This window comes from Liolophura sinensis, chromosome 6, assembly GCF_032854445.1.
Source record: "Liolophura sinensis isolate JHLJ2023 chromosome 6, CUHK_Ljap_v2, whole genome shotgun sequence".
Taxonomy (NCBI): domain Eukaryota; kingdom Metazoa; phylum Mollusca; class Polyplacophora; order Chitonida; family Chitonidae; genus Liolophura; species Liolophura sinensis.
Window position 1 is genome coordinate 16,401,171 of NC_088300.1, and position 23,111 is coordinate 16,424,281.

Sequence of the window (23,111 nt, forward strand, 5' to 3'; positions counted from 1 at the left end):
TTATAGTACAGCCATATTGGGACAATCGCAAGTTGCGCAAGTAAGTATATATATATATATATATATATATATATATATATATATATATATATATATATATATATATATATATATACCTGGGTTACCATCCGGATATATACGCTGTACCGGGACAGATCCGTGTTTGGCACACCCTCTTATAAAAACAGTCAAAAGAGGACGTACCCAAATTTCATCTTGGGTAAAACAGACAGGGCCCAGTTTGCTCATTTCTTCTGCTGAACCCCGTCACAAAAGTCAGGTATGATTGAGCAAGTCCAATTTCTTCACATATTAACCTGACCGCGGTCACACAAGTCAGATATGACTGGGTAAGTTGATTTTCAAGGCTTGGTTTTCTTCACGCATTAACCTGACCGCCGTCACATAAGTCAAATACGGTTTTCTTTGCATATTAACCTGGCAACCGTCACATAAGTCAAACATGCTTGAGTAGGTTGAGTTTCCAGTCCGGTTTTGTTTACCTATTAACTTGGCAGCCATGAAATAAGACCCATATCATGAGTGTGGCGTAAAGAAGGACCGAATGAAGGATAATAAATCTTACTGATACTATATTATTATTCATGTCGACATAGAGTACCTTCAAAAGGCCGTTGTTGTTATATGGATTACAGACACGACTTGCTTCAATCCTGATTCTCCTTGGATCCATATGTCGTCTGGACATTATCTACAAAACGCTTTGGATTATTATAACGGAAACTAAAGGGCCCTGTAATAAACCTGTGTTTATATCTTGTGTCACACTTTTGTCCCTTGTAATAGGGCCATAAGTGTACATCGTAATATATAAGTCGCATATTCTTAAGTATGGCGCTAAACCCAAATCAAATATATAAGTAAGTAAATCTCGCGAGAAAAGTTTATCTCTCAGGATCACTGTCACCCTTTTCACCGTTTGTAACAGTTATTGTTTCTCCTGGAACCCAGGCAACCATGTCGCTGTGACCTGATACTTTCCTCACCATTACATTAACCGGAAACTAGGTATAGGTCAAGTTGCCACTTATCTAATTGGTGATGGGAATAATTTCTCTCTTCTGTTTCTCGTGCGAGTACACTTTGTCGTGTAATAGGAGCCATGTAGCACTATTTTTGATCAGTGAGAATCATTTCTCGCCTGCTTTGTATCCTGCTGTATAGAGAGCAGGTGAGTGACGCTGTACACAATTTTCTGTACAATTATTCCTTGTCCTGCCTAATTCGCATCAGTGAACAGGAAAGTGTTATCCATGGGTTGTAATTGTCTGTGGCTGGTACAGTGTCGCTCATTGACAAATATCAAACCCTACGTCCTGTTAGACGACATCTTACACAGCCGTGTCTCTGAATGTTATGCGCTGACACGGTTTTCGCTTAGTCCAAGCCTAGTATATAACAAACAAAGTATCGTGAAACCGAACTAAAGGAATACCGTCAAAAGTATTAACATACGTTATACACGCATATGTGGTCGTTAATGGAATTGTTAACCCTACGCTTCCTAAGTTCTTTTTCTTAAGCAAAACTGATTTGCTTGAGCAACATCTGTACAACAAATAATTAAGCAATTTAAGCAGTGTTTGACAAGTTTTTCGGACTTCAAACATATGCAATTTACTGAATTTGGGAAGTTTCGTGAAACCGTTTCATGATATTAAGGCCCTACGTATCATGAAACAGTTTCAAACTGAGACAAAAAGCAGTTTTCCAGGGGGGACCCTGCTGGCTCAGATGACCAAAGCGTTGGGTAACGTCCGGCAATCTAGTTTCCTCAGTCCATAAACCTACCAGAAACAGGTGAAAAGTTCTTTAGCAAGGTGTTAAGCCTTAATCATTCAATCAATCGATTCATGATGGAGAAATACTTACGTATGTAATATTAAGTAAAACATAGCAAAGCTGTGACCTTCGTGACTATTTTGGGGGGAAAATCAATTATACAGCATGCAAAAAAGGATTTCCGATACTCCAAAGTTCCAAATAATCCAAAGAGATGTGAAAATTGTGTTAATACAATACACAAGATCTGGAGCTTAGTGTATGGCAGAAATGACTATTACTTTGCATCTATATAAAGTGGCAAGAAGAAATAACTATGGGGCATGACATCTGAAAATTCTTTTCTTGTTGCTGAAGCAGAGCAGTACAGCAGACGTGAATTTGTATATTACTGGGCTGAAAGTGCTTCCGTATGAATCAGCTAGCACTACACGTAGTGTGTCACTATTGGTGTAATCAGGGGCCGATTTCACAAAGTCAGTTTTAACTTCAGTCAAAATTTGAAATATGATTTTAGAGCTTATTTTTGAGCCCTGTAATTAGAATTTTGACCACTTCATCAATGGTATCTTAAGACAAATGTGCCAAACTTTCAAATTCCATTTCCAAAAATAAACATTGTAACAACGCTTTAAATTTTGACAAATGTCTTTGTGGAATTATTCCCAGAGCTCATAAAAACTGAACGATTTGCTACATTTTCTGGGTTCGCTGCATAGTATATGACTGCAGTTTAACACCGTGCTCAAAAAATTTGGACTTCCATGAAGGCAGTCAAGTTTATTGGTTGAGTTATAAAGCTCCCTTTGCCGGATAACTGACAACCTTTAGATTTAAAGCATCATGCAGCCCAATCAGTTAGGCATGTCAGTCGCAGCCATCCAGCGATTGAAAAAATACTCTTTATTCAAAAGTTTATCACAGATGACAAAAAGAATGTGAAATATTCTGGCTGTCGATCGTTTAATTGTAATCTGCCTGGGGCCATATTTATCAAGCGTCTTAAGGCTTAAGACTTAAGACAAAAATCAAACACTGTTATAATTAAAATGTTTTGCTCTATGAGGTTTAATTATATACACTGATTCTTCACTGCAGAACAATGCGCCAACTACTGTTTGAGTTCTTTCCTGTTCATAGTTTGGCTTTCAATGACTTGCAATTTATGACTTCAGCCTTAAGATGCTTAATAAATACGAGCTCTTTATTACATGAAAACAGAAAATGATGTGACGTATAAGCGTTGTTCTGAGTCTGACCTCGATGATCTGTAGAGTTCGGTTTCCTTGTGTTGTTACACCTAGGTTAGGTGACTACATGTTCTGTCATGCCCGTTGATCAAGTTTCGTGCCTCGTCACAGGAAATGTCCACGTCGGATTTGTGGATCAGCATGTGGATCCAAATTCCTCAAGGTTCTCTACGACGCCCTTCTGTACCATGGTTTAAGGTATACACCCAGTGTCTGTGTGAGAGACACGGCATACCGACATAGTATAGATACATGGTGTGGGACAGGAACGTCTGATGCTATATAACCGGAAATCTTGTACAAGTGAAACATCCCAACTCTTGTTTGAAAACTTTCCCCAAACCACTCTCGTGATGATTTACAGGCTGTGCATTCTTTAATGTACATCCATTATAATAATTAGCGTTAACCTGACAGACATATAGCATGGAATATTATCATGAAACATGAAACTGAAACTTTTTAAATGCTCACCAAATAAGTCACATAGATCTCGAAATCACAAATTATAGATCAGAATTACGTTTCATCTCTTAATTTAAAAAAAAAATAATTAAAAAGCATGTGGCAAATGTAAACGAAATAACAACAGCCAGTGTTGCCAGAAAAACATAGTGGAAATAGCCAAAGATTGTTTGAAACAACTGCACAACTGTTCAACTGATTTACTCAGACTGTTAAACAATGGCGGTTGCCAAAGCTAACATACTGAATAATTACTTTACCAAAATTAGCCATACCAACAGTGTAATCTGTGCAAGCACTGGAGTTAGAATTATGCAAAGATAAAACGCTTAGTAACTTGCATGATGAACCTGAATATGCGTATCAAACAATTAATAATCTGTAGTTACTACTTATATATAAAAGACTATACCACAAGCCGGGGAGACACTAGACGGATTTTTTTAGCTTGTGTAGGCGTATTTTGTGAAGTTCTAAAAATTTGCCTAGTGAGTCCGCGCCGCCGACGGCGTAGTTTGCTGTCTTGTCCGCCCCCAACAAAAAGTTCGTTTGCAACAAATGTCAGATACTAACGAAGAAATACACAGGCGATTTAACTCGGTCCGTGTAGTGCGTCCGCTCCAGCGAATTTCGGCGACCGAGACGATCGAGCTGACCAATCAAACAACGCGGAATTGTTCTGACCTGTGACATTTTGTTTGTGTCACATGGTTTACTAGGTTATGACGTAACCTACTGACGACGATCAACAGAAAAATCCGCCTAATGTGTCTGCAATTATGCTGGGGATTATCGTCAGCGTATTTCGCGAGCGATTAAGTTCGTCCCTACAAGAGAAAAAGTCCGCCTAGTGTGTCCCCGGCTTTAGGAAGTAAAGCCAAAGTGGCGACGACAGTGTAATAGAACTTTAGCAAATGCTCAAACATTACTCTCAAAAAAATAGTCTTTTAAATTTAACAGAAAGTCTGCTATCTAAGTGATGCTAGAATGCATTCTGCTATTGCACCTGATTATTCCGTTAAATATAACACACATATTCAATTAATTCAACATGGCGAAGGTATTACACTAACAGGATATTATGTTGAATATGGTACGATATTGTGTTATACACTGTCACAACAGGATACATTCTAGCATCACACTAGACTTTCTGTTATACTTAACAGATTATTTGTTTTTACTGTACCAATGAAATACCGTCTCTTGTGAATATACCTCTGTAAGGGTTTATTATATAACCATTTATGTAGAGGTGTATTTTAAAAAGTAGCAACCTACACCCAACCATGGTTTAAGTAGAATTAGATAAAACAAAAACATTGGCACTGATATTGCCAATGCAAGGCATTAAAAAAAAGAGGGCAACAATATCTTCACTCCTTATTTAATGCTTTTTTTCTGTTATTCCCAATAAACGAATGTCCCTCGGCGTAGAAAACAGCAAATGTCACACTTTCTTCTAAATGAGCTGACGAACATAATACTGGTAATTGCAGTTTCACGCCTCAGTTGAATCGCTAAATTTTTAAATTTGTGTTTATCAACCCTTTTATAAAGATACGTCCAGAACGGGCCGTGGAAAAAATGCCACTTTTTGGTATTTCTGTAGCCTACAAGTCACTGGCGTTTCGTTGGAAATTTTGTTACTTTCTTACACCATCGTGTTCTTAAATAAAACAATGACAATGTTGTGCACATGGATAGAGTAGTTAATGAGTATCATCCGATGAACTTCTTAAGTTTACGTTCATACAACCTCAAGTGCATCATTCTTTTACAGCTAGCTGGACACAAATGCCCATCCCGCAATGAATCGGCAAGTGTGTTGTGACGTCAAATAATTATTTATCTGTGCCATTTGCATCTTACGTCCTGTTCATTATTTATAAGACGATCTGGAAAACAATCCACCAAACCTGGCAATTAGGCACAGGCACGTGGCATACCTCCCTGCTGTGGGCTGAGTGCAGGCGAGTCACCATAAGCGGAGTCGAACACGTGACCTTAATTGTCAGTGACTTGTGGTTTGAACTGATTAAGTCTACACTGTTCGCGGATTAGTTACACTATACGAGTATTGTATTGCTTTGAGTTTTAACCACCTCATACCAGGACATGCAATTGCAAATTACATCCGGATACGAAATTGCAAAACAAATATCCTGCAGGCGGATCAAATCAAGTTTATCTCAAGCAAAATACCAAAGGAAATAGGTAAGGGAAAATGGGCATGCTTCATAGAACATTGCCTTACTGTTATATTTTTAAGTGAGCGATGTAGGTATTTTGAAATTTGTGTCTTGTACGTAAAACAACATTGCAGTTAGAAGTGCACGCGTGCGCAATGCCTGGGATCCTTAAACACATGGCATGAGATGGTTACGGATATAGATTGATTACTGGTTTCGGTAGACGAGCATAATCATTTCATTATTACAGAACCCAGGACATTACACCTACAACAGTATAGGATGAAAATTCCCAGGCATGTGCATTCATTATTAACAGGTCTTCACAGGGGGCGGGTGTGGGAAAAATCAACTCGTACAGGAGGTTAAGCTGTTCATAAGTGACTCCACAGTATTCGTATGGAGTTAGCACACTCCTTGTTAGATCCTCAGTGACACATCTACTTTGTTTGTGGACGTCACCGCTTGGATACGATTCAGCTAAACCTTGTGTGAATAACACCTATAACTTCTACCGAGACCTACATTGGTCTTATGCACTTCTTCGTGTTACGATCAAACTTAAGTTAAGGGTAAATATTTGGGAAATGAAAATTTTCGCAAGGGGTGCTAGTGTTACATAACTCCATGAATGCTGGATCCAAAGAAAAAGAACTTGTCAGTATCTAATCACTTTTTTGCTCACATAATTATTATTATTATATTATTATTATTATTATTATCTTCATATATATATATAGCGTTATATATATATATATATATATATATATATATATATATATATATATATATATATATATATATATATATATATATATATAATGGTGTAGCATGAATAAGTATAGTGGGACACAGTCAATATGATTTGCTTAGGTTGTAACCAGATCAGTCTAAAGATCCCCTGAAAGGCCTTTTTGTCTGATTTGTCGCCTATTTTCGAACTCGCCTATTTCAACATACTAAGCCTTAAGGTCAGGTTTACAAGAGTGGTAGACCGTACATGTAGAATGGGTGACTAGTCTTCACAAGGTAGTTCGGCTTTGTCTGTCTCGTACTGATCACATTGCTTGGCTTCAGTTTCTTCCTAAACCGGGATAAAGAAGAGTACGGACAAGGAGAAGTACAGACAAAGAGCAGTATAGACAAGTAGCAGTACCGAGGAGGAGGAGACATTACAGACACCGATCAACATAGCCCCCAACTGCCATTACTGTCTACACCCTGTTCTGATCCACACGCCCGCAAATCTTCTCCCCGCACCCCTTACAGGACTGTGCAGGTAATCTCCACTCTGCAAGCCAGGGTAAGAGCGGCTGGGTGTGGTCTCTCGCCCTGTCGAAAACGCCAAGTCATGCGGTACACTCGATGTGGCTGGGTACTGGACTGAAGCGAGTCACCAAGTCTGTCGTATCACCGTCACAGAGCAGCGGCAGTCGCCATGGAGGGGCCCTCCTCCCGACAGGACTGTAACCAGCATGAACCCAAACCCATCCAAGAACCTTGTGTTATATTCAAGATACTCGTCCGTTTTCCAGTGTTGTGTTTTCGTAAGTATACCTGCCAGATCACGATTGCTTTGTGTACAGAAGGTCATACGTGTGGTAGATTGTGTAAACAGGATATTCAACTAGTACGTCCTGCTTCCTTATACAAGCAAATGCTTGTCACTAGTCTCCATGGGAACGAAACTTTATTATGTTCTTATACCTTTATTATGTTCTCAGTTTTGGTGAATGGAGTGGGGATCTGAGTTGAGACTGTTTATATGAGGAGCCCTACACTGCATTTGCACGGTTAATACATATGTGCACAACATAAATACCATCTACATTTCGTTTATACACCTACATGGGCAAAGCACGGTGCGACAGAACTATAGCCATTTGGCGTTCCACATCAGTAAATAAACTTAATGTTTGTCCCCCTTTTTTTTTCGTCTATCTGATTACCCGAATAATGAGAATTTCCCATGCGTAACGCGTTTTGTGACACCGTTTTTTTTTTCTTGTTCTTGTTTTTTTGTTCTTGTTGTTTAGCGCTCAGAGAATAATTTGGCATCTAAATTTAAAGCTAAAATTTTGTTGAACCACAGATTTAATTAATGGAACAACTTAAGTAAAGGAAAATGGTGAAATGTGAATCTGATATATTTATTATTAATATTATTATTATTATCTTCAATATTTTGTGTCTGATTTGAATTGCTCTTTAATGGTTGAATTATAGAAGGGAATTTCATAGATATCAATTGTCGAAAAAAGGTTTCCTATAAAGTACCATCATTTTCGCCAAACACTTTTACTTATGTCCATGGTGCTTGTCTTTCCAACGCCAGTTAACACGGGGTTTCTGTTCAACTCCGATCTTGGACATTGAATTAGTAGATTTTATTTCTCTCCTGCACTGACTGTGGAACCCAGGTCATAACAAGCTTTCAACGACACTCCTATCTATGTTGACACGGCAACGTTCGTTGAAGAGCATTTGTCACCAACATGGTGTGTGGAAAAATAGAAACACCCTGTGAAGAATGATTAAAATACTAAGTTAAGATTATGGTTAAATCATTCTATACGTTTGTAGTTTATATTGGCGGCATTTTAACACATAACGGGAATCCGCGGCGTCCTTTGTCTGTGTTGCAATGCATATACGATCACTCTTACTAGACTCGTGTAACTGTATTTTGTGTAACAAAAACGTGAAGGTTAAGTGGACGCATTACAGGTAACAAATGTGAACAGAAGTGCATCTGCTTTTCCATGTCATATCCACAAAAAAGCGTTCTGCACTGATAACTGAAGTTTGTACATGTATAATAACATCTTCCGTCAATAACTCGATCCCACAAGCGAAATTAAAAAAAAAATAATCCTTGACACTGGACATGCGTTCTTTATAGGTGTTAAACGCATAATCAAGTAAATTTGCATATGCTCCAAAAATGTTTTGCACTCTAGTCAGTGGACTCATTACCTATTGCTCTACAGAAAACATACTTCATTCACATACTGATATAATGACGTCATCATATGCATAATGTTTAAAAAAAATAATCATTGGAGACACTTCAAATGAAAGATTTTTAATTCCCGGTTGGAGCTAAAGAAAATCTGAAAACAATTACTGACTTCCGACGCCATTTACGTAGCAAATTTTGAAAGTTCGTTTATTAAATGCCCAGGTTATACTCTGTAACCATGCAGCATTTAGACTGTTGTGAAGTTAGTCATGATGAAGTGGATTGGGGTCAAACGTTCGTTGAAGGCCATTTGTTTTCCTCCGTGAATATGGTGTGCATATTTGTACATCTCATATGAGAAAGTTTGTCAGTAACTGGCCAAAGGTCGGTGGTTTACCCTGCTGACTCATGTTCCACTGTTTAAGGGGATACAGAATCGACGCTGGTTGGTTAACTGCGGAGGTTAAATCTAAATTCCTGGGTTAAATCTTGCAGCCATGGTCACTCTTGAATAAATGTACCACACCTAAAATTCAACTCAGGCAAGGCATTGCCTGGACTTGCTTGTCCCTTACAATAGCCAATCCGAATCGATTCTGTATCCCTATAAATGAAAACATCTTGATTATGGCGTCAAGCAACAATTTAATAAATAAATAAACGAACTGAAACAAGCCGAAAACACCTGGCCTCAACATTCCCGCACTGGATGCGTGATATTAGGTGATGTGATTCTACAGTGAAGCATTCCTTTTGCTTGTTGAGTAACCCTATACATTGCGGCATGTGAGATTATCATGTTTCAAGTATGGCATACTGCTTCCCTGTATTTGTTAACGTCTAACAGCTGACCGTGTCACATTTTAGAGCACGTTTTGTCATATTTGCACAATTATGGTTTATAAAGTTATTTTTGCCTCTTTCACCCTTTTGTTCCCCTCGAAGGTACGTGTCTAACTAAACATATGTTGTAATCCTTCTGCTACTGCTGTTTTGTTTCACTGCCGTATATTCCTCTGTACTTTTACCATTCTGTTACAGTCCTTCCCCCGATGTTCTTCACTGTCATATATTTCACACTATATAGCCTTTAACCCTTTATGCTGTTTACTTTACCGTGACATATTTCACTGTATCTTCACCCTGCTGTTTTATCTTACTTTCACATTTTTCACCATATACTTTCACATATTTCACCGTGCCTTCACTATTCTCATAGTACGATCTTTACCCTGCTGTTTTCTTCACTGTCAAATTATTTCTCTTGTAACGGCATTCTCCCTAGCATGTTTCAAGGGACTATTTCCATTTTCGTGTTTCTGTCTTCATCGCGCTGTTTTCTTCACTGTCACATGTTTCATTTGACATTCACCACTCTTTTGTTACAGTCTTTACTGGGCTGTTTCAATTCACTGTAACACCTTTCAATGGAATTTCCCATTTTTTTGCTACGGAACTCACACAGTAAAGTAAACAGCATAAAGGGTAAATGTTATATAGTGTGAAATATATGACAGTGAAGAACATCAGGGGAAGGACTGTAACACTAGTGTTTTATTGTGACATATTTCACTTTAAAATCACTATTATGTTGTAATATTCTTCAACCCATCTCTTGTTACATTCTTCATTCTGCCATTTTATTTCACTGCCACATATTTCACCGGACTTTCACCATGCTCTTGTTAAGCTTTTACCCCACTGTTATAAAATTATTGCCGCATATTTCACCATGTTGTCAACATGGGATCTCTTTCAACATGGGTCTCTTACTACAGGGATCAATCTGCCGTTTTATTTCACCGCCAAACATTTCACCGTACTTTCACCATTCTCTTGTTAAGCTTTTACCCCACTGTTATAAAATTATTGCCGCATATTTCACCATGCTGTCAACATGGGATCTCTTTCAACATGGGTCTCTTACTACAGGGATCAATCTGCCGTTTTATTTCACTGCCAAACATTTCACAGTACTTTCACCATTCTCTTGTTAAACTATCCACCACACTGTTTTGCCCTACTTTCAGATATTTCACAGAACTTTTTATCATTGTTTGGTCACACTTCACTGTTTTCCTTCATTCCCACTTGTTTCATTCTTTTGTTTCAGTTTTCGCCCTGTCATTTCACCTGGCCGTGCTTGCAACCACGATAGGCTTACTCATCCGAGGAGATGACGTGTTTGCATTTGACTTTGAACAGCTACCCATCGTTCTGAACACGGAAACGAGCCATTTGCGGGATCTGGCATGGGATTCCCGGAACAAATACCCGGAGCACCTCACCCGGGTCATCATCAGCCGTTACATGCCCTGGTGGCCGCGGGGTTACGCCTTTGACTACGTGGAGATGATTTACCAACATGGCGATAATATCCTGACACCGGCTAATCTGATGCTAATCCAAGACATCGAGGAAAGGCTATATAATAACGAGAATTACACTAATGCGTTCTGCCAGGTGAAATACGATCAGACATGCTGGAAACCTACGTCTCTCCTCAGGTTCTTCGATGGTTCGTTCAAACATATTGACAGGGCCTTCGAAGATCCCACTTTTTCTAATGTCCCCCGTGTGCTACATAAGGCCAGCTATTACAACGAGACTAAGGGTGACTTCCGTGAACTGGTCAGCGCGGACGGTGTGATATCAGAGACTAGTGCACAGTCCAAAGTCATCAGAACGCGCATCCCTATCGGGGGACCTCTTACATACTCCGATGGCCCCATAAAGGAGAAACCAAAGTACACGAATTTCCTCAAGAATATTTTCCAGCCAGAACTGGAAGATATTGTGGAAACCTACAAAGACAAAATGGACATTAATTATATCAGTAACAAATTATTCCGCTTGGATCTCAACGACCAAGCGTTTTTAGACCTTCGTCTCGCCATTGGAAGCCAAGTGTTTATATTTGTCTACATGCTGATGCACACCGAGTCTTTATGGATCACATTTTGGGCCTGTTTTAGTATCTGCACCAGCTTCCTGGGAGTGAATCTCTTTTATAGATTTGCGCTAGGCTATACATACTTTGGATTCTTCCACTTGCTCTCAATATTCATCATTTTAGGCATTGGAGCAGACGATGTTTTTATATTTTATGACATGTGGCGCTTGAACTGTACCAAAACATTTCCTAGTGATGCTCACCGCTTAGCAGCCACCTACCGTCGAGCAACCCGTTCAATGCTCGCCACGTCTCTTACCACCATGGCGGCGTTTCTAGTTAGCGGTCTTTCGCCTTTGTTAGCTGTGTCTACTTTTGGGATATTTTCAGGCCTGTTAGTACTAGTAAATTACATATCGGTCATCACCTTTTTCCCAACTGTTGTGGTAGTTTATAGTTTAAGAGTGCTTCCCTTACTCTGTAGTGGAATTGATTTTGTGACTGGAAGAGGAGCAAAAAAGACAAATGACACCCTCGGTCAGGTCAATACAGGATTTCAGGAAATATCCGGAAGACCCGCGCTCACATATACCCCGGAGAAGATAATGCAAAACAATTTATATCTCACAGAAACTGATAAATCGAACACAGGCATTGGAAATTACCAATTGGTCGCCAATGGTCATATAAGGAAAAGAGATGCCCATATGCCAACAACAGATGCACCATCAGGCGCAAACGGCCATATATCAACAAAAGATGCACATATGCCAAAAAATGGCCATATACCTACCACTGATGTCCATATACCTACCACTGATGCCCATGTGCCAACACAGTCACCGGTTACAAATGGTCGTATAACGACCACAAATCAGCCATTAACACATGTAGACGATGTCTCCAAGTCTTGTGCTAATGGAGCATGTTTTTTCGGTAATGAATTACCAACTGGGACCGGAAATTCTGACAATTCACCCAATGCGTCACAAAACTCATCTTCCCACAAAATAGGACACAGTCTTATAATGTTACGCCTCACCAAGTTTCTGAAATCCACTTATTACAATCTGGTGACGTCATTGCCTGCTAAGATCATCGTACCTGTGCTGTTCCTGGCAGTATTCATTGTATTCCTGGTGTATGCAATAAAGTTAGCGCCGGACAAGAGACAGGTAAGTAAAGATGTATATGTCTTAATTGTGCACGAATGCATCTGACGCCCCAAGCAAATCCTTTAACAATGACTAGGCCTATACCTGTATATCCTGTATAAATACATACTTTCAATTTTTATTATTCTAATTATCATACTGCTTTCAAATAATAATTAACAGGTTCAATGGAAGATTAAGTGTTAAAAATAAATGGAGCACATAAATAAAGAAACCTATGCGTAATAACATATAATAACATTATTTTGGGTTAGAGCGAAGGATTCAATTTTGAATGACGGTGAATAGATGTTTTAGACATGAAATCTCATTTCCCTATGCCTAAACATTTATTTAATCGTGATTTATGCCCTCAAAACCGTCTTCGGGAGCTGACCGATAAAAAACATTTGTTTATCCCAAGTTGGTCAAAAATTTTACATTATATGGAGGTACTGCAACATTCCCTTTATACAGAAAATTTCGTCAGCTGTTTTGATGAAAATGAAGAAGATACATTCATTTCTTTTTTAATATAGTTTAGTGCGATTTCACAACGTTAATGCATACATATTTTCCCAATGGTAAAACTTTTAGACAGATACCTGTGCCAATATAATACTTATTGCTAGTTATCCATTTAAATTATGCTTTTTGTTGTATTTTCCCTCAGGTACGAATGTTTAGAAGCAGTCACAACTACGGTCGTGCTCAAGAGCTGAGGGCATATTCATTTGCGACAAACCCCCGAGATTTGACCACGGTGAAGCTCGTTTGGGGCCTCCAAGAAGCGGATATGTCTTCGTGTGACTTCAAGTCCTCTAAAGTCTGCGGAGGAAAGCCTGTCTTTGACCCTCACTTTGAATTTGGATCCATTGAAACACAAGCGGCTGTCTTGGTACCGTATTCTTCAGGACATAATCCAAGATGATAATAATATATTACATCATGACTTTGTAGTCTGTATAGAATTGAAAACATGAAAATCGCTGTATGAGAATGAACCGTTGATTTATTTATTTATCTATTTCATTGGTGTTTTACGTCGTACACAAGAATATTTCACTTATACGACGGCGGCCAGCATTGTGGTGGGAGGAAATCTGGCAGGGCCCGGGGAAACCCACGGCCTCGCCAACGGCCTGACATTCGCAGCTATATCGAACTCTTTAACTACCTAATCCATGGAGCGGCTTTATATCTTAATAATACCGTACGTTCAGGAAGGTTTGATACAGGACATCGGAGGCTACTTTAAAGAACTGTTAAGTGTAGTGACAAAGAATGTATACTTTTCATTCAACTCATTTAAACTAAAATGCTCTGCCACCATAATATTGGCTGCCGCCGTATACATGTAAGTGAAATATTCTTGAGCACGGCGTATAACACCAATCAAATAAATGAATAAAGTAAAATGTAGTTACGAGATGTTGTATTCTAATTGTGAAGTATTGTCAAACATTTACGAAATAGTAGATTCAAACCCTTGTTATTGTAGCTGCTAATCAATTTAGATGGTTTCAAATGCTGGTTATTACAGAGACTTTGTCAGCGATTGCGGAACCTCACAGATGAGCAGATTGATGACCTCCACATCAGACGAAACCTTTTTACCAATCAACCGGAAATTGCATGCTTCATGGAAGCGGCGCAGGATTTCTTCTGGGTAAGTTCGACATTATTTTCCGTCTACCATATTAACGTTAATAATTGATGTTGAGGGCTTATATCACGAGAATACATCTGTTCTTTTCAGTTAACGATTTAAGCTGTGCTTTTGTGGCTAGGGTGGGGGAGGGGGGGGGGGGGTTGACGATACCGCCGAAGTTGCATTGGAGTTTACAGTTCAGTTTCCATTTGCTGTTTGTTTCAGAAAGAAAAGTACAAAAAGTTCTTTAACGGCCAGAGTTTTTACCCAGAAAACGTCACTTTTGACTTTCCGTTCACGGACGAGCACATGAAGATCATCGTCAGAGCTAACGCCAGGATTTACCCCAGCCTGAACAAAATGAATTTCACCCGTCCGCTAGAGGTACACTGTCTAAGACAAGATGCTATTTATGATAAAGGCTGGTTAAAGCAGGGAGGTGATGACCAAGAAATGCAACAAAACACTACAACAGTACCACCTCGACAACAAAAAGCCAGGGCAACCTCAGCTGTGAAACACTACCACCGAACAACCTCAGCAATCAAACACTACCACTGAACAACCTCAACAATCAAACACTACCACCTAATAACCGAAACAATCAAACACTACCACCGAACAAAACATCAACAATCAAAAGCCACCACCGAACAACATCAACAATGAAACACTGCAACAGAATAACCTCAACAATCAAACACTACCACTGAACAACCTCAACAATCAAACACTACCACTGAACAACCTCAACAATCAAACACTACTACTGAACAACCTCAACAATACAACACTACCTCCGAACAATCTCAACAATCAAACACTGCCACAGAACAACCTCAACAATCAAACACTACCACTGAACAACCGCAACAATCACACACTACCACCGAACAAAACATCAACAATCAAACACCACCACCGAACAACATCAACAATCAAACACTGCAACAGAATAACCTCAACAAAAAAATATTGTAACAGAACTACCTATAGTGTTAAACATTGTAACATAACTTCGACAAAATAGAACATAACTGGATAATCTCGACAACAAAACTGTCACAGAACAACCTAAATAATGAAACACAACATCGTCAATAAAAAATATTGAAAGAGAACGAATTCAGCGAAAAAATCACTAAAAAAAGGCAACCTTGACAATAACACAAAATACAATAGAACCTCAACAATGAAAAGACACTATCGAACCAGCCTTGATAATGAAATATCTTTAAAACAGAAGCTCTGTATTAGAACACTGTGACAAAACTATCACGGAAATTATCCACTGTCCAGTAGTAGAAGACGAGTCGCCAAAGAGACCACCAGGACGATATAAAATAGTGGTGTCGGAACCGAGGTTGTGAGGGATGGTAGGGTCCCAATACACCCCTACTTTTCAAGTGGTGAGACCCATATATGCTTGGGTAGATTTTAAACTGCCATTTTTAATCTTTTTGAACTTTTAAAAATTTTGTTAACCATACCTGTATTACGTACTCTTCGAATAACATGTCTCTGTGTCTCCACTTTTAATGCTAGCTCTAGAACAAGTATATGGCAGTCTAAGCGGCCCCTCGACTCTCGCCTTATGTGCTGGGGTCAGCTTTTAAAACAGTCATTTTCAGCATGTCAGTTTTTCAGCTTATACCCTTCAGATCCCATCTCTCGGTGCCCCAAAATGGCTGAGATCTCATCTACGGCAGCCAAGAGTCACGGAGCATCCGGGGCCGGGGCGACCCTTGTACCCTTGCCGTGTGTGCTTTGATAGTAGCCACCCCCCAACCACCCGCACACCTTTAATTCCCTTCAGACGCCACTGTGAAATAATAACTGTGTAGTTATTGACTTTAAAGGAATGTCGTTTTAAATGATGGCATAAAACACTGCAAACATAGTTTCTACCGTGATGCTTGATTCTGCAAAAAAAAGTTTTACCTCTAGATTTGTAGTCATTTAGAACTATTAAAAATAATTATAGTAATTATAAATTATTATAAAAAATAAATGAACAGAGTTTTGTTTTAAACAGTAAACAAGGTTTCTTCAATTATGTTTTTTAAAAAAAGACAATTTTTTTGATTTTCAATTTATATGATATGTTTTATTACTTACTATATTTTATTTGGGGCTCCCTAGATGGCACTTAGTTATTGGCTAAGTCGTGCGTGGACTCAACTGGCTTCCGTGGACTATTACCTGTATCGAGGACTGATAGGGGAGGTAACCCTGAATGAAACCAGAGCATTTAGGAACCAAAGAGGTAGGCAAACTAATATTATCAATTTATTTTTTATTTATCTTTTATTATTTATTTACTTATTTGATCTTTGTTTAATGTCATCAACAACTGTAAGCCGCGTTCTCACGGAGCGATTTGTGAAATCGATCTGTCCTATTTTCATGCGAGTAGTCCAACTTGATAAATCGACACGATAAATCGCAAGATGTGAACCCGGAATACGCGTGTATCCATCTCAAACCTCATAAGCCAGAGGCTGCCAGGCGAACAAATGACCGAAGAGGTGATGCTATTTCCATAAATACACTAATTTACATATTAACATATTTAGATATGCAAGATCCTTCCGCATGGGATCCAATATATTGCCATTGATTGATTGATTGATTTACCGATTGTAGCTTAAGGTCACACTTAATAATTTTTCACCTATACGATGGCGGTCAATTATATGGGTGTAGGAAACCGAGGTGCTCGGAGTAAACCACCGACCTTTGACCTTTGACAGTTACTGACGTTATTTACCACCGGTGGTCATCAACGATCGTACTCAGAAAGAATGAAGAAATATAGATGTTAATCTTTCAGCACTCTCCTACAACAAAGTACTTCGCTATTAAATGTAATGGCACATTGTACTCTAAAATAACTTATTTAGGATATTCGTCTTGTAGCATTCCCCTACAACATGGGGATAAAGTAATGCGCTATTGAATGCAATGGCACATTGTACTCTAAAATAACTAACTTATTTAGAATATTCGTCTTCCAGCACTCTCCGACAACACGGGGATAAAGTACTTCACTGTTGAATGTAGTGGCACATTGTACTCTAAAATAAATTATTTACAATATTCGTCTTTCAGCACTCTCCGACAACACGAGGATAAAGTACTTCACTGTTGAATGTAGTGGCACATTGTACTCTAAAATAAATTATTTACAATATTCGTCTTTCAGCACTCTCCTACAACACGGGGATAAAGTACTTCGCTGTTGAAGTTAACACCACAATGTACGTCAACACACTGGGTTACCAGGAGGGTCTGCCGATCTATGAGAGATGGGAGACATTGATGAATGACCTGGTGAGTCAAATTGACGAGGGATAGCTTTTTATTTACAGTTGTATAACAACATCCTCAAGAATTTTTAACTTACTCGATCGTAGCCAGTGATTATGGGTGGAGGAAATCGGCGTGTATGCCCGAAAATATACTTTTTGACTTTTCAAAACATCAGTCATATTTACTGACTGATGTTCTCCACTAAAGTTCATGTAAGAACTGTGGGAGTGGTAAGCGCGTTAGTGCAGGGCAATGACCCAGAAGCCTCTCACCTATGCGGTCGCTGTGAGTTCAAGTCCAGCTCTAATTGTACATGGGAAGGTCGGGCAGCAACCTGCGGATGGACGGGGTTTTCCGCCAGGCTTTGTCCGATTTCCTCCTACAATAATGCTGGTCGTGATGGTATATAAAGTGAAATATCCTGAGAACGGCTTAAAACACTGATCAGACAAATAAATAGATAAATGTAAGAACAATGAAAGCTGGGGATCCTTAAAACCCTTCGTTTGATAACGGTAATAAACCCACGTATCGTGTGACCCATAGCGACTGAAGGACAAGCACCTTAACCTCTTAGGCAAAAATCGTTCAAGATGAGAGATAGAGGCGGTACTGTGAAACCAACTATCTGTGAGGGTTAAAATATTCTTTCTATATTATCTTAAATGATGGAGAGAAGGACTAAAATCAACATTTCAAGCGAGATTATTGAGGCAAAATTTCCTATGAAATGATTTAAGCAATTTCTGATATGAAATAAATGGATTAATAAAAATTAACACTATTTGATACCGACAATTCGTTTATCGATGTCAAAAATTTCTTGATCAATATAGACATTTCCTTATCTACATCCACAATAAGGCAATTCATCAATGTTCTTAAATTTAGCAAAAAGAGCGAACACGAATTGCTCACATCCTGTGAGCTCATTATAATAAATCAGTGTCCAGGCCCCAAGATCACGAAGCGATCTAAGACTTAAGTCAAATTTTTAATTTCCAAATATGGTATGTTCCTTTCCATTAGTATAGCTGAAATTTATTTTACAACATCTTAACCAGAATTTATATTGGCATGCAATATTTTGCCATTATTACATCGGAAATAACAATATCAGAGTGATTTGAAACTTTGACTTAAGTTTGAGATCGCTTCGCGATCCCAGGGCTGGGAATAAAGATTTCATGGCCATTAAGAAAACTTAAAAGTATTTTAAGCAAAAATGTATTATTTCAAATAAAATTATCAATTTCGATTCATATTTGTTAGAAAGATGCAATCGTTATTGTTTATATTGGTAAAGTTTATTGGCTTTTTTATCGTTAACAACAACTTGGCACCTATGTTGGTCAATGTTGTTTATGTTGGTTTTTTGACATAGTCTGAAATTTATTGTTTTCATTGAACTCATCTGTACGATTGCACTTTTAATGACTTTTATGATGTTACTTAACCTTGCATGTTGAACTCTAAAAATGTGCCCCTTGTGTTTTAGCTGAAAGACCTCCCATATCCCCTGAAACGCGGCTTCCAGTTGACTGGAAATACCTGGCATTGGTTGAGGATACAACAGGTATACCTATGCATGATAAATATAAGTAAAACAACAGTGTTCTGGTTTTCACTTATTCAAATTAAAAAAAATATTCAGATAAAAGAGGTTACGAAACCTGTTGCAGAGGGTAAAGCTTTTTGGCGGAAAGATCGAAATTTAAAGTGCCTCCTAAAGACCTCTAGGGTCGATTTAATATATACACGACGCATAAGACCAAAATACCGAATCTGAATTTAATATACCTAAAAACAGAAAGAAACGCGTAATTCAGTCAAAGGTAGACAACCTACAGACTCTTTCAGAGGAAATAAATTGCTACACTTGGTGTTTTTCAAACACCTATATAACTAGTCATTAATCTTTGGATTTTACAGACTTTGGCGAACGCGGCCATTTACGGCGTTGCTATTGGACTAAGCTTGGCACTTCCCATTCTCATCGTTACTACACAGAACATTATCATTGGGTTTGTGGCAACACTGACGATTGGCTGTGTTACCGTATGTGTGATTGGTATGATACCCATGGCAGGGTGGAGACTAGGAGTAAGTGTCTTCCACCAGCTGAATTCTTTATTTATTTCAAGTTATTGCTCATTTGTTATGTTACGTTGCAAATGGGTCTTGGTTTGTACTTATCCGCTCGAGTGTGGGTGAGTACGTGGGTCTGTATGTGTTTGTGCATACATATTGGTGGGTGCGTAATTTTGTGAGCAAAGTGTTTCAAAATTATTAAGGCTGTGTAAATTTGGTTAACACCTCCTTACCACCAATGTCATGATCATGTCGTTTATATATTATAAGCTATACTGCCAGTGGTTAGGAACTTTGACGTCAGATCAACATTTTCCTCATTTTTAGGACATTTTTAGGCGAATTTTTTAGGACAATACTTCAGTAATCTTTCACTCATGAGTTATAAGTGCTACTCCTGCATTAAAGCTGTGATTAGAGAAGGAAAAACTTCTTGCGAAAAACACCTCCTATATGATTCAAAAGGTTCATAAAGCTCACAATACAAGTTAAATCTCCTTAAAAAATGTTTTAAACATAAATGAAAACATTTTTACGTTTCCATCTGTCTGTCTCACTGACCTCATCACTGTTTAGCTTTCTACACACAGCGCTTTTTATGACCTTATTTAGCTATGCCGATTTCTATATCGGATACCTGTCAATTTTCGTGATAGTTCCACGATTTGCATGGACGCGAACCTTTAAGATTTGTCCTAAGTTGATGGTATTTATTTTAAAAGTGCACGATGCGTTAGTTCTGAAAATGTGAAAGTTTCTGCATTGTGCTACTGAATGTCATCGTGTAGAATGAAATTGAGAAACGACTCCATAAATTTGCTAAAAGTTGTGTGTTTGTCTACTTCAGGTGTTGGAGTCGCTGAATCTTTGCCTAGTTGTCGGGCTCTCCGTGGACTATGTTGTTCATCTGGCGGAGGCGTACCACCGCTGTGAGCTAGGCAGCCGTGAGGATCGCGTCAGGCACATGCTGGAGACTGTCGGAACCGCCGTGCTGTCAGGGGCGATAACTACGACTGGCGCCTCCATATTCATGCTCTTCGCGGAAATTCAGTTCCTGCTCCAGTTTGGCGTATTCATGTTGACAACTATTGGCTTCTCTATTTTGTTCTCATTATTGTGGTTCTCAGTGATTATGGCTGTCTGTGGACCACAGGGAAGAACTGGTTCGTTGATTGCCTTGTGTCGTACATGTGACCCTCGAAAATGGACACGTAATGCGAGTCTGCCAACACAGGAGATTCCGATTGCCCATGGAAAATTCAAGATTTCAGGTTGAAATGAAAAGATGCTTTCATGTTGTTACATTAGATGCTTTTTATGTTGTTGAATAAGAAGGTAGAGGTGCAGTGGTGTGAATCAAATGTTGGCATTAGGCCTGATATCAGCAAATCCACCGACAAACTAGACATACTCTCATCAAGGACTTTGCCTGAAAAGTCAATGGAATTTTGTATACAATGCGTAGTTGGTGTAGGCCTACGATTACTGGTTATGTCACGAGCTAAACGACATGGACTTGTTTACTGTGTTATCACGTGGCCCGTTAATTGCATCAGATGGTGGCTCTTATGCCACTCAGTTTTGACTGGAAGCTATATAACACGGACCTGGCAACAGATTTCTAGTCGAGAGTCGTTCATTGCAGAATTTTCACTGGTGTAGAATTTCACCCATTGAGTATTAAAATGATATGCTCCTTGACAAGCCACTTTGTGAGAGAATATAGGGCTGTGTACTGACATGTGTACCGAGTTGTTTACTGGCGTGTGTACCGAGTTGTCTATTGGCCTGTTTAAGGAGCTGTGTACTGGCGTGTGAACCGAGCTGTGTACTGGCCTGTGTAACGAGTTGTTTACTGGCATGTGTACCGAGTTGTGTATTGGCCTGTATAAGGAGCTTTGCACTGGCCTGTAAACCGGGCTGTGAACTGGCCTGTGTACCGAGCCATGCACTGGCCTGTGAACCGAGCTGTGTACTGTCCTGTGTACGGAGCTGTGCACTGGCCTGTGTACCGGTACTGGCCTGTGTACCGAGCTATGTACTGGCCTGTGTACCGAGCCGTGCACTTGCCTGTGTGCCGAGCTATGTACTGGCCTGTGTACCGAGCCGTGCACTTGCCTGTGTACCGAACTGTGTACTGGCATGTGTACCGAGCTGTGAATGCTCATGAGAAGCACCTCGAAAGACTTCATCATGAACGGCTTCATCACGAACGACTTCATTATGAACGGCCTCGTCATGAGCGGCTAAATGGTGCATACAGAATGTATCGTAAGGGCGAGAGAGGGTCAATGAATGAAACGTGATTGCCTTAACCAGTCACTTGCTTTCATGCATATACACATTTGCTGTTAGTAAGGTTGTAGTGTAAGGATTGGGCGACAAACATGGGTGTCATTTGTAAGTGCATTGAGTTGTACAAATGTGGACGGTGTACATTCCTACAAACGGCCTGTTCTGGGGTCCGTTTTACAAAGCTGTCGCCAACAGTAGCGACATGCCGACACAAGCCACAAGCCCTAAGTCAAGTGCATTTGTGTTGTCGTGAAAGTTACGCCAGGCGCAATTTGCGACCACTTCATGACACAAGCCCCTGGAGGCTGTTTCTCAAAGGGGTCGGAACGTTACACTGGCCTAGTCACTATGACGTCGCATAATGACGGCATATGCCGCCTTGGTATTTACGACAAGCATAACGTTACGATCCCTTCGAGAAACAGCCCCCTGCTCAGTAACTCTCTTTGGCAGGATGATAGCGAAGAACGACACACGTTAACGTTATCAACTGCTACTTCCTGACGGTAATTACAGGAGCAGGGGTCCACCGGAGCACCTTTTCACCTTCAAGAACATTATGGCTTGAATGCTTGATAGCACAGTAAACAATGAATATTTTGTATCCGGTGACAAGTAAGTAACAATTTATCATTGCTCAGCATAATTTTCTTGTGATAGTTAGATTAAATAGATTAAATATATATACATGTATATAACTTGTGGTGCCATGCAGTGCACGTTGAATGTCATATTTTAAAGCAATTTTTGCACGTTTCCCGAAAGTTTTCTTTTAAAACATAACGTATATGTCTTTCAAGTTTTAACCATGTGCTTTATTTTTTAATAAAATACTTTTGTAAGTTAAGATTTACATCAATTACTTGAAGTTTTTGTCTGTTTGTGGTACGAGAAAACAGTTATCGATAACCTTGACGATGAGTGGTCTACGTTTCTAGTCACAATTAACAAATCTGCTGATGTATTTCTAAACAAAACATCATACTACTGTTTGCACGTCACAGACGGCATATGCAGATTAGACAGTATTTACTGATTTATTT

The 23,111-nt window shown here is 39.2% G+C and overlaps 1 protein-coding gene across 2 annotated transcripts; it reads left to right on the plus strand.

Moving 5' to 3' along the window:
* Positions 1 to 205: 205 nt before the first annotated feature.
* LOC135466831 (protein dispatched homolog 3-like) lies at positions 206 to 22,921 on the plus strand. Of its 2 annotated transcripts, none has more exons than XM_064744547.1 (11): positions 206 to 350; positions 6,788 to 7,257; positions 10,786 to 12,740; positions 13,393 to 13,617; positions 14,263 to 14,388; positions 14,596 to 14,754; positions 16,513 to 16,636; positions 17,576 to 17,703; positions 19,181 to 19,258; positions 19,615 to 19,785; positions 20,621 to 22,921. In XM_064744547.1, exons 2-11 carry the CDS (start codon positions 7,149 to 7,151, stop codon positions 21,047 to 21,049), a joined length of 3,504 nt encoding a protein of 1,167 aa, XP_064600617.1. In that variant the 5' UTR covers positions 206 to 350; positions 6,788 to 7,148; the 3' UTR covers positions 21,050 to 22,921. The 2 variants fall into 2 exon arrangements, with proteins under 2 accessions (XP_064600617.1, XP_064600618.1); XM_064744548.1 differs by lacking the exon at positions 206 to 350 and adding an exon at positions 3,249 to 5,735.
* The last annotated feature ends 190 nt before the right edge of the window (positions 22,922 to 23,111 follow it).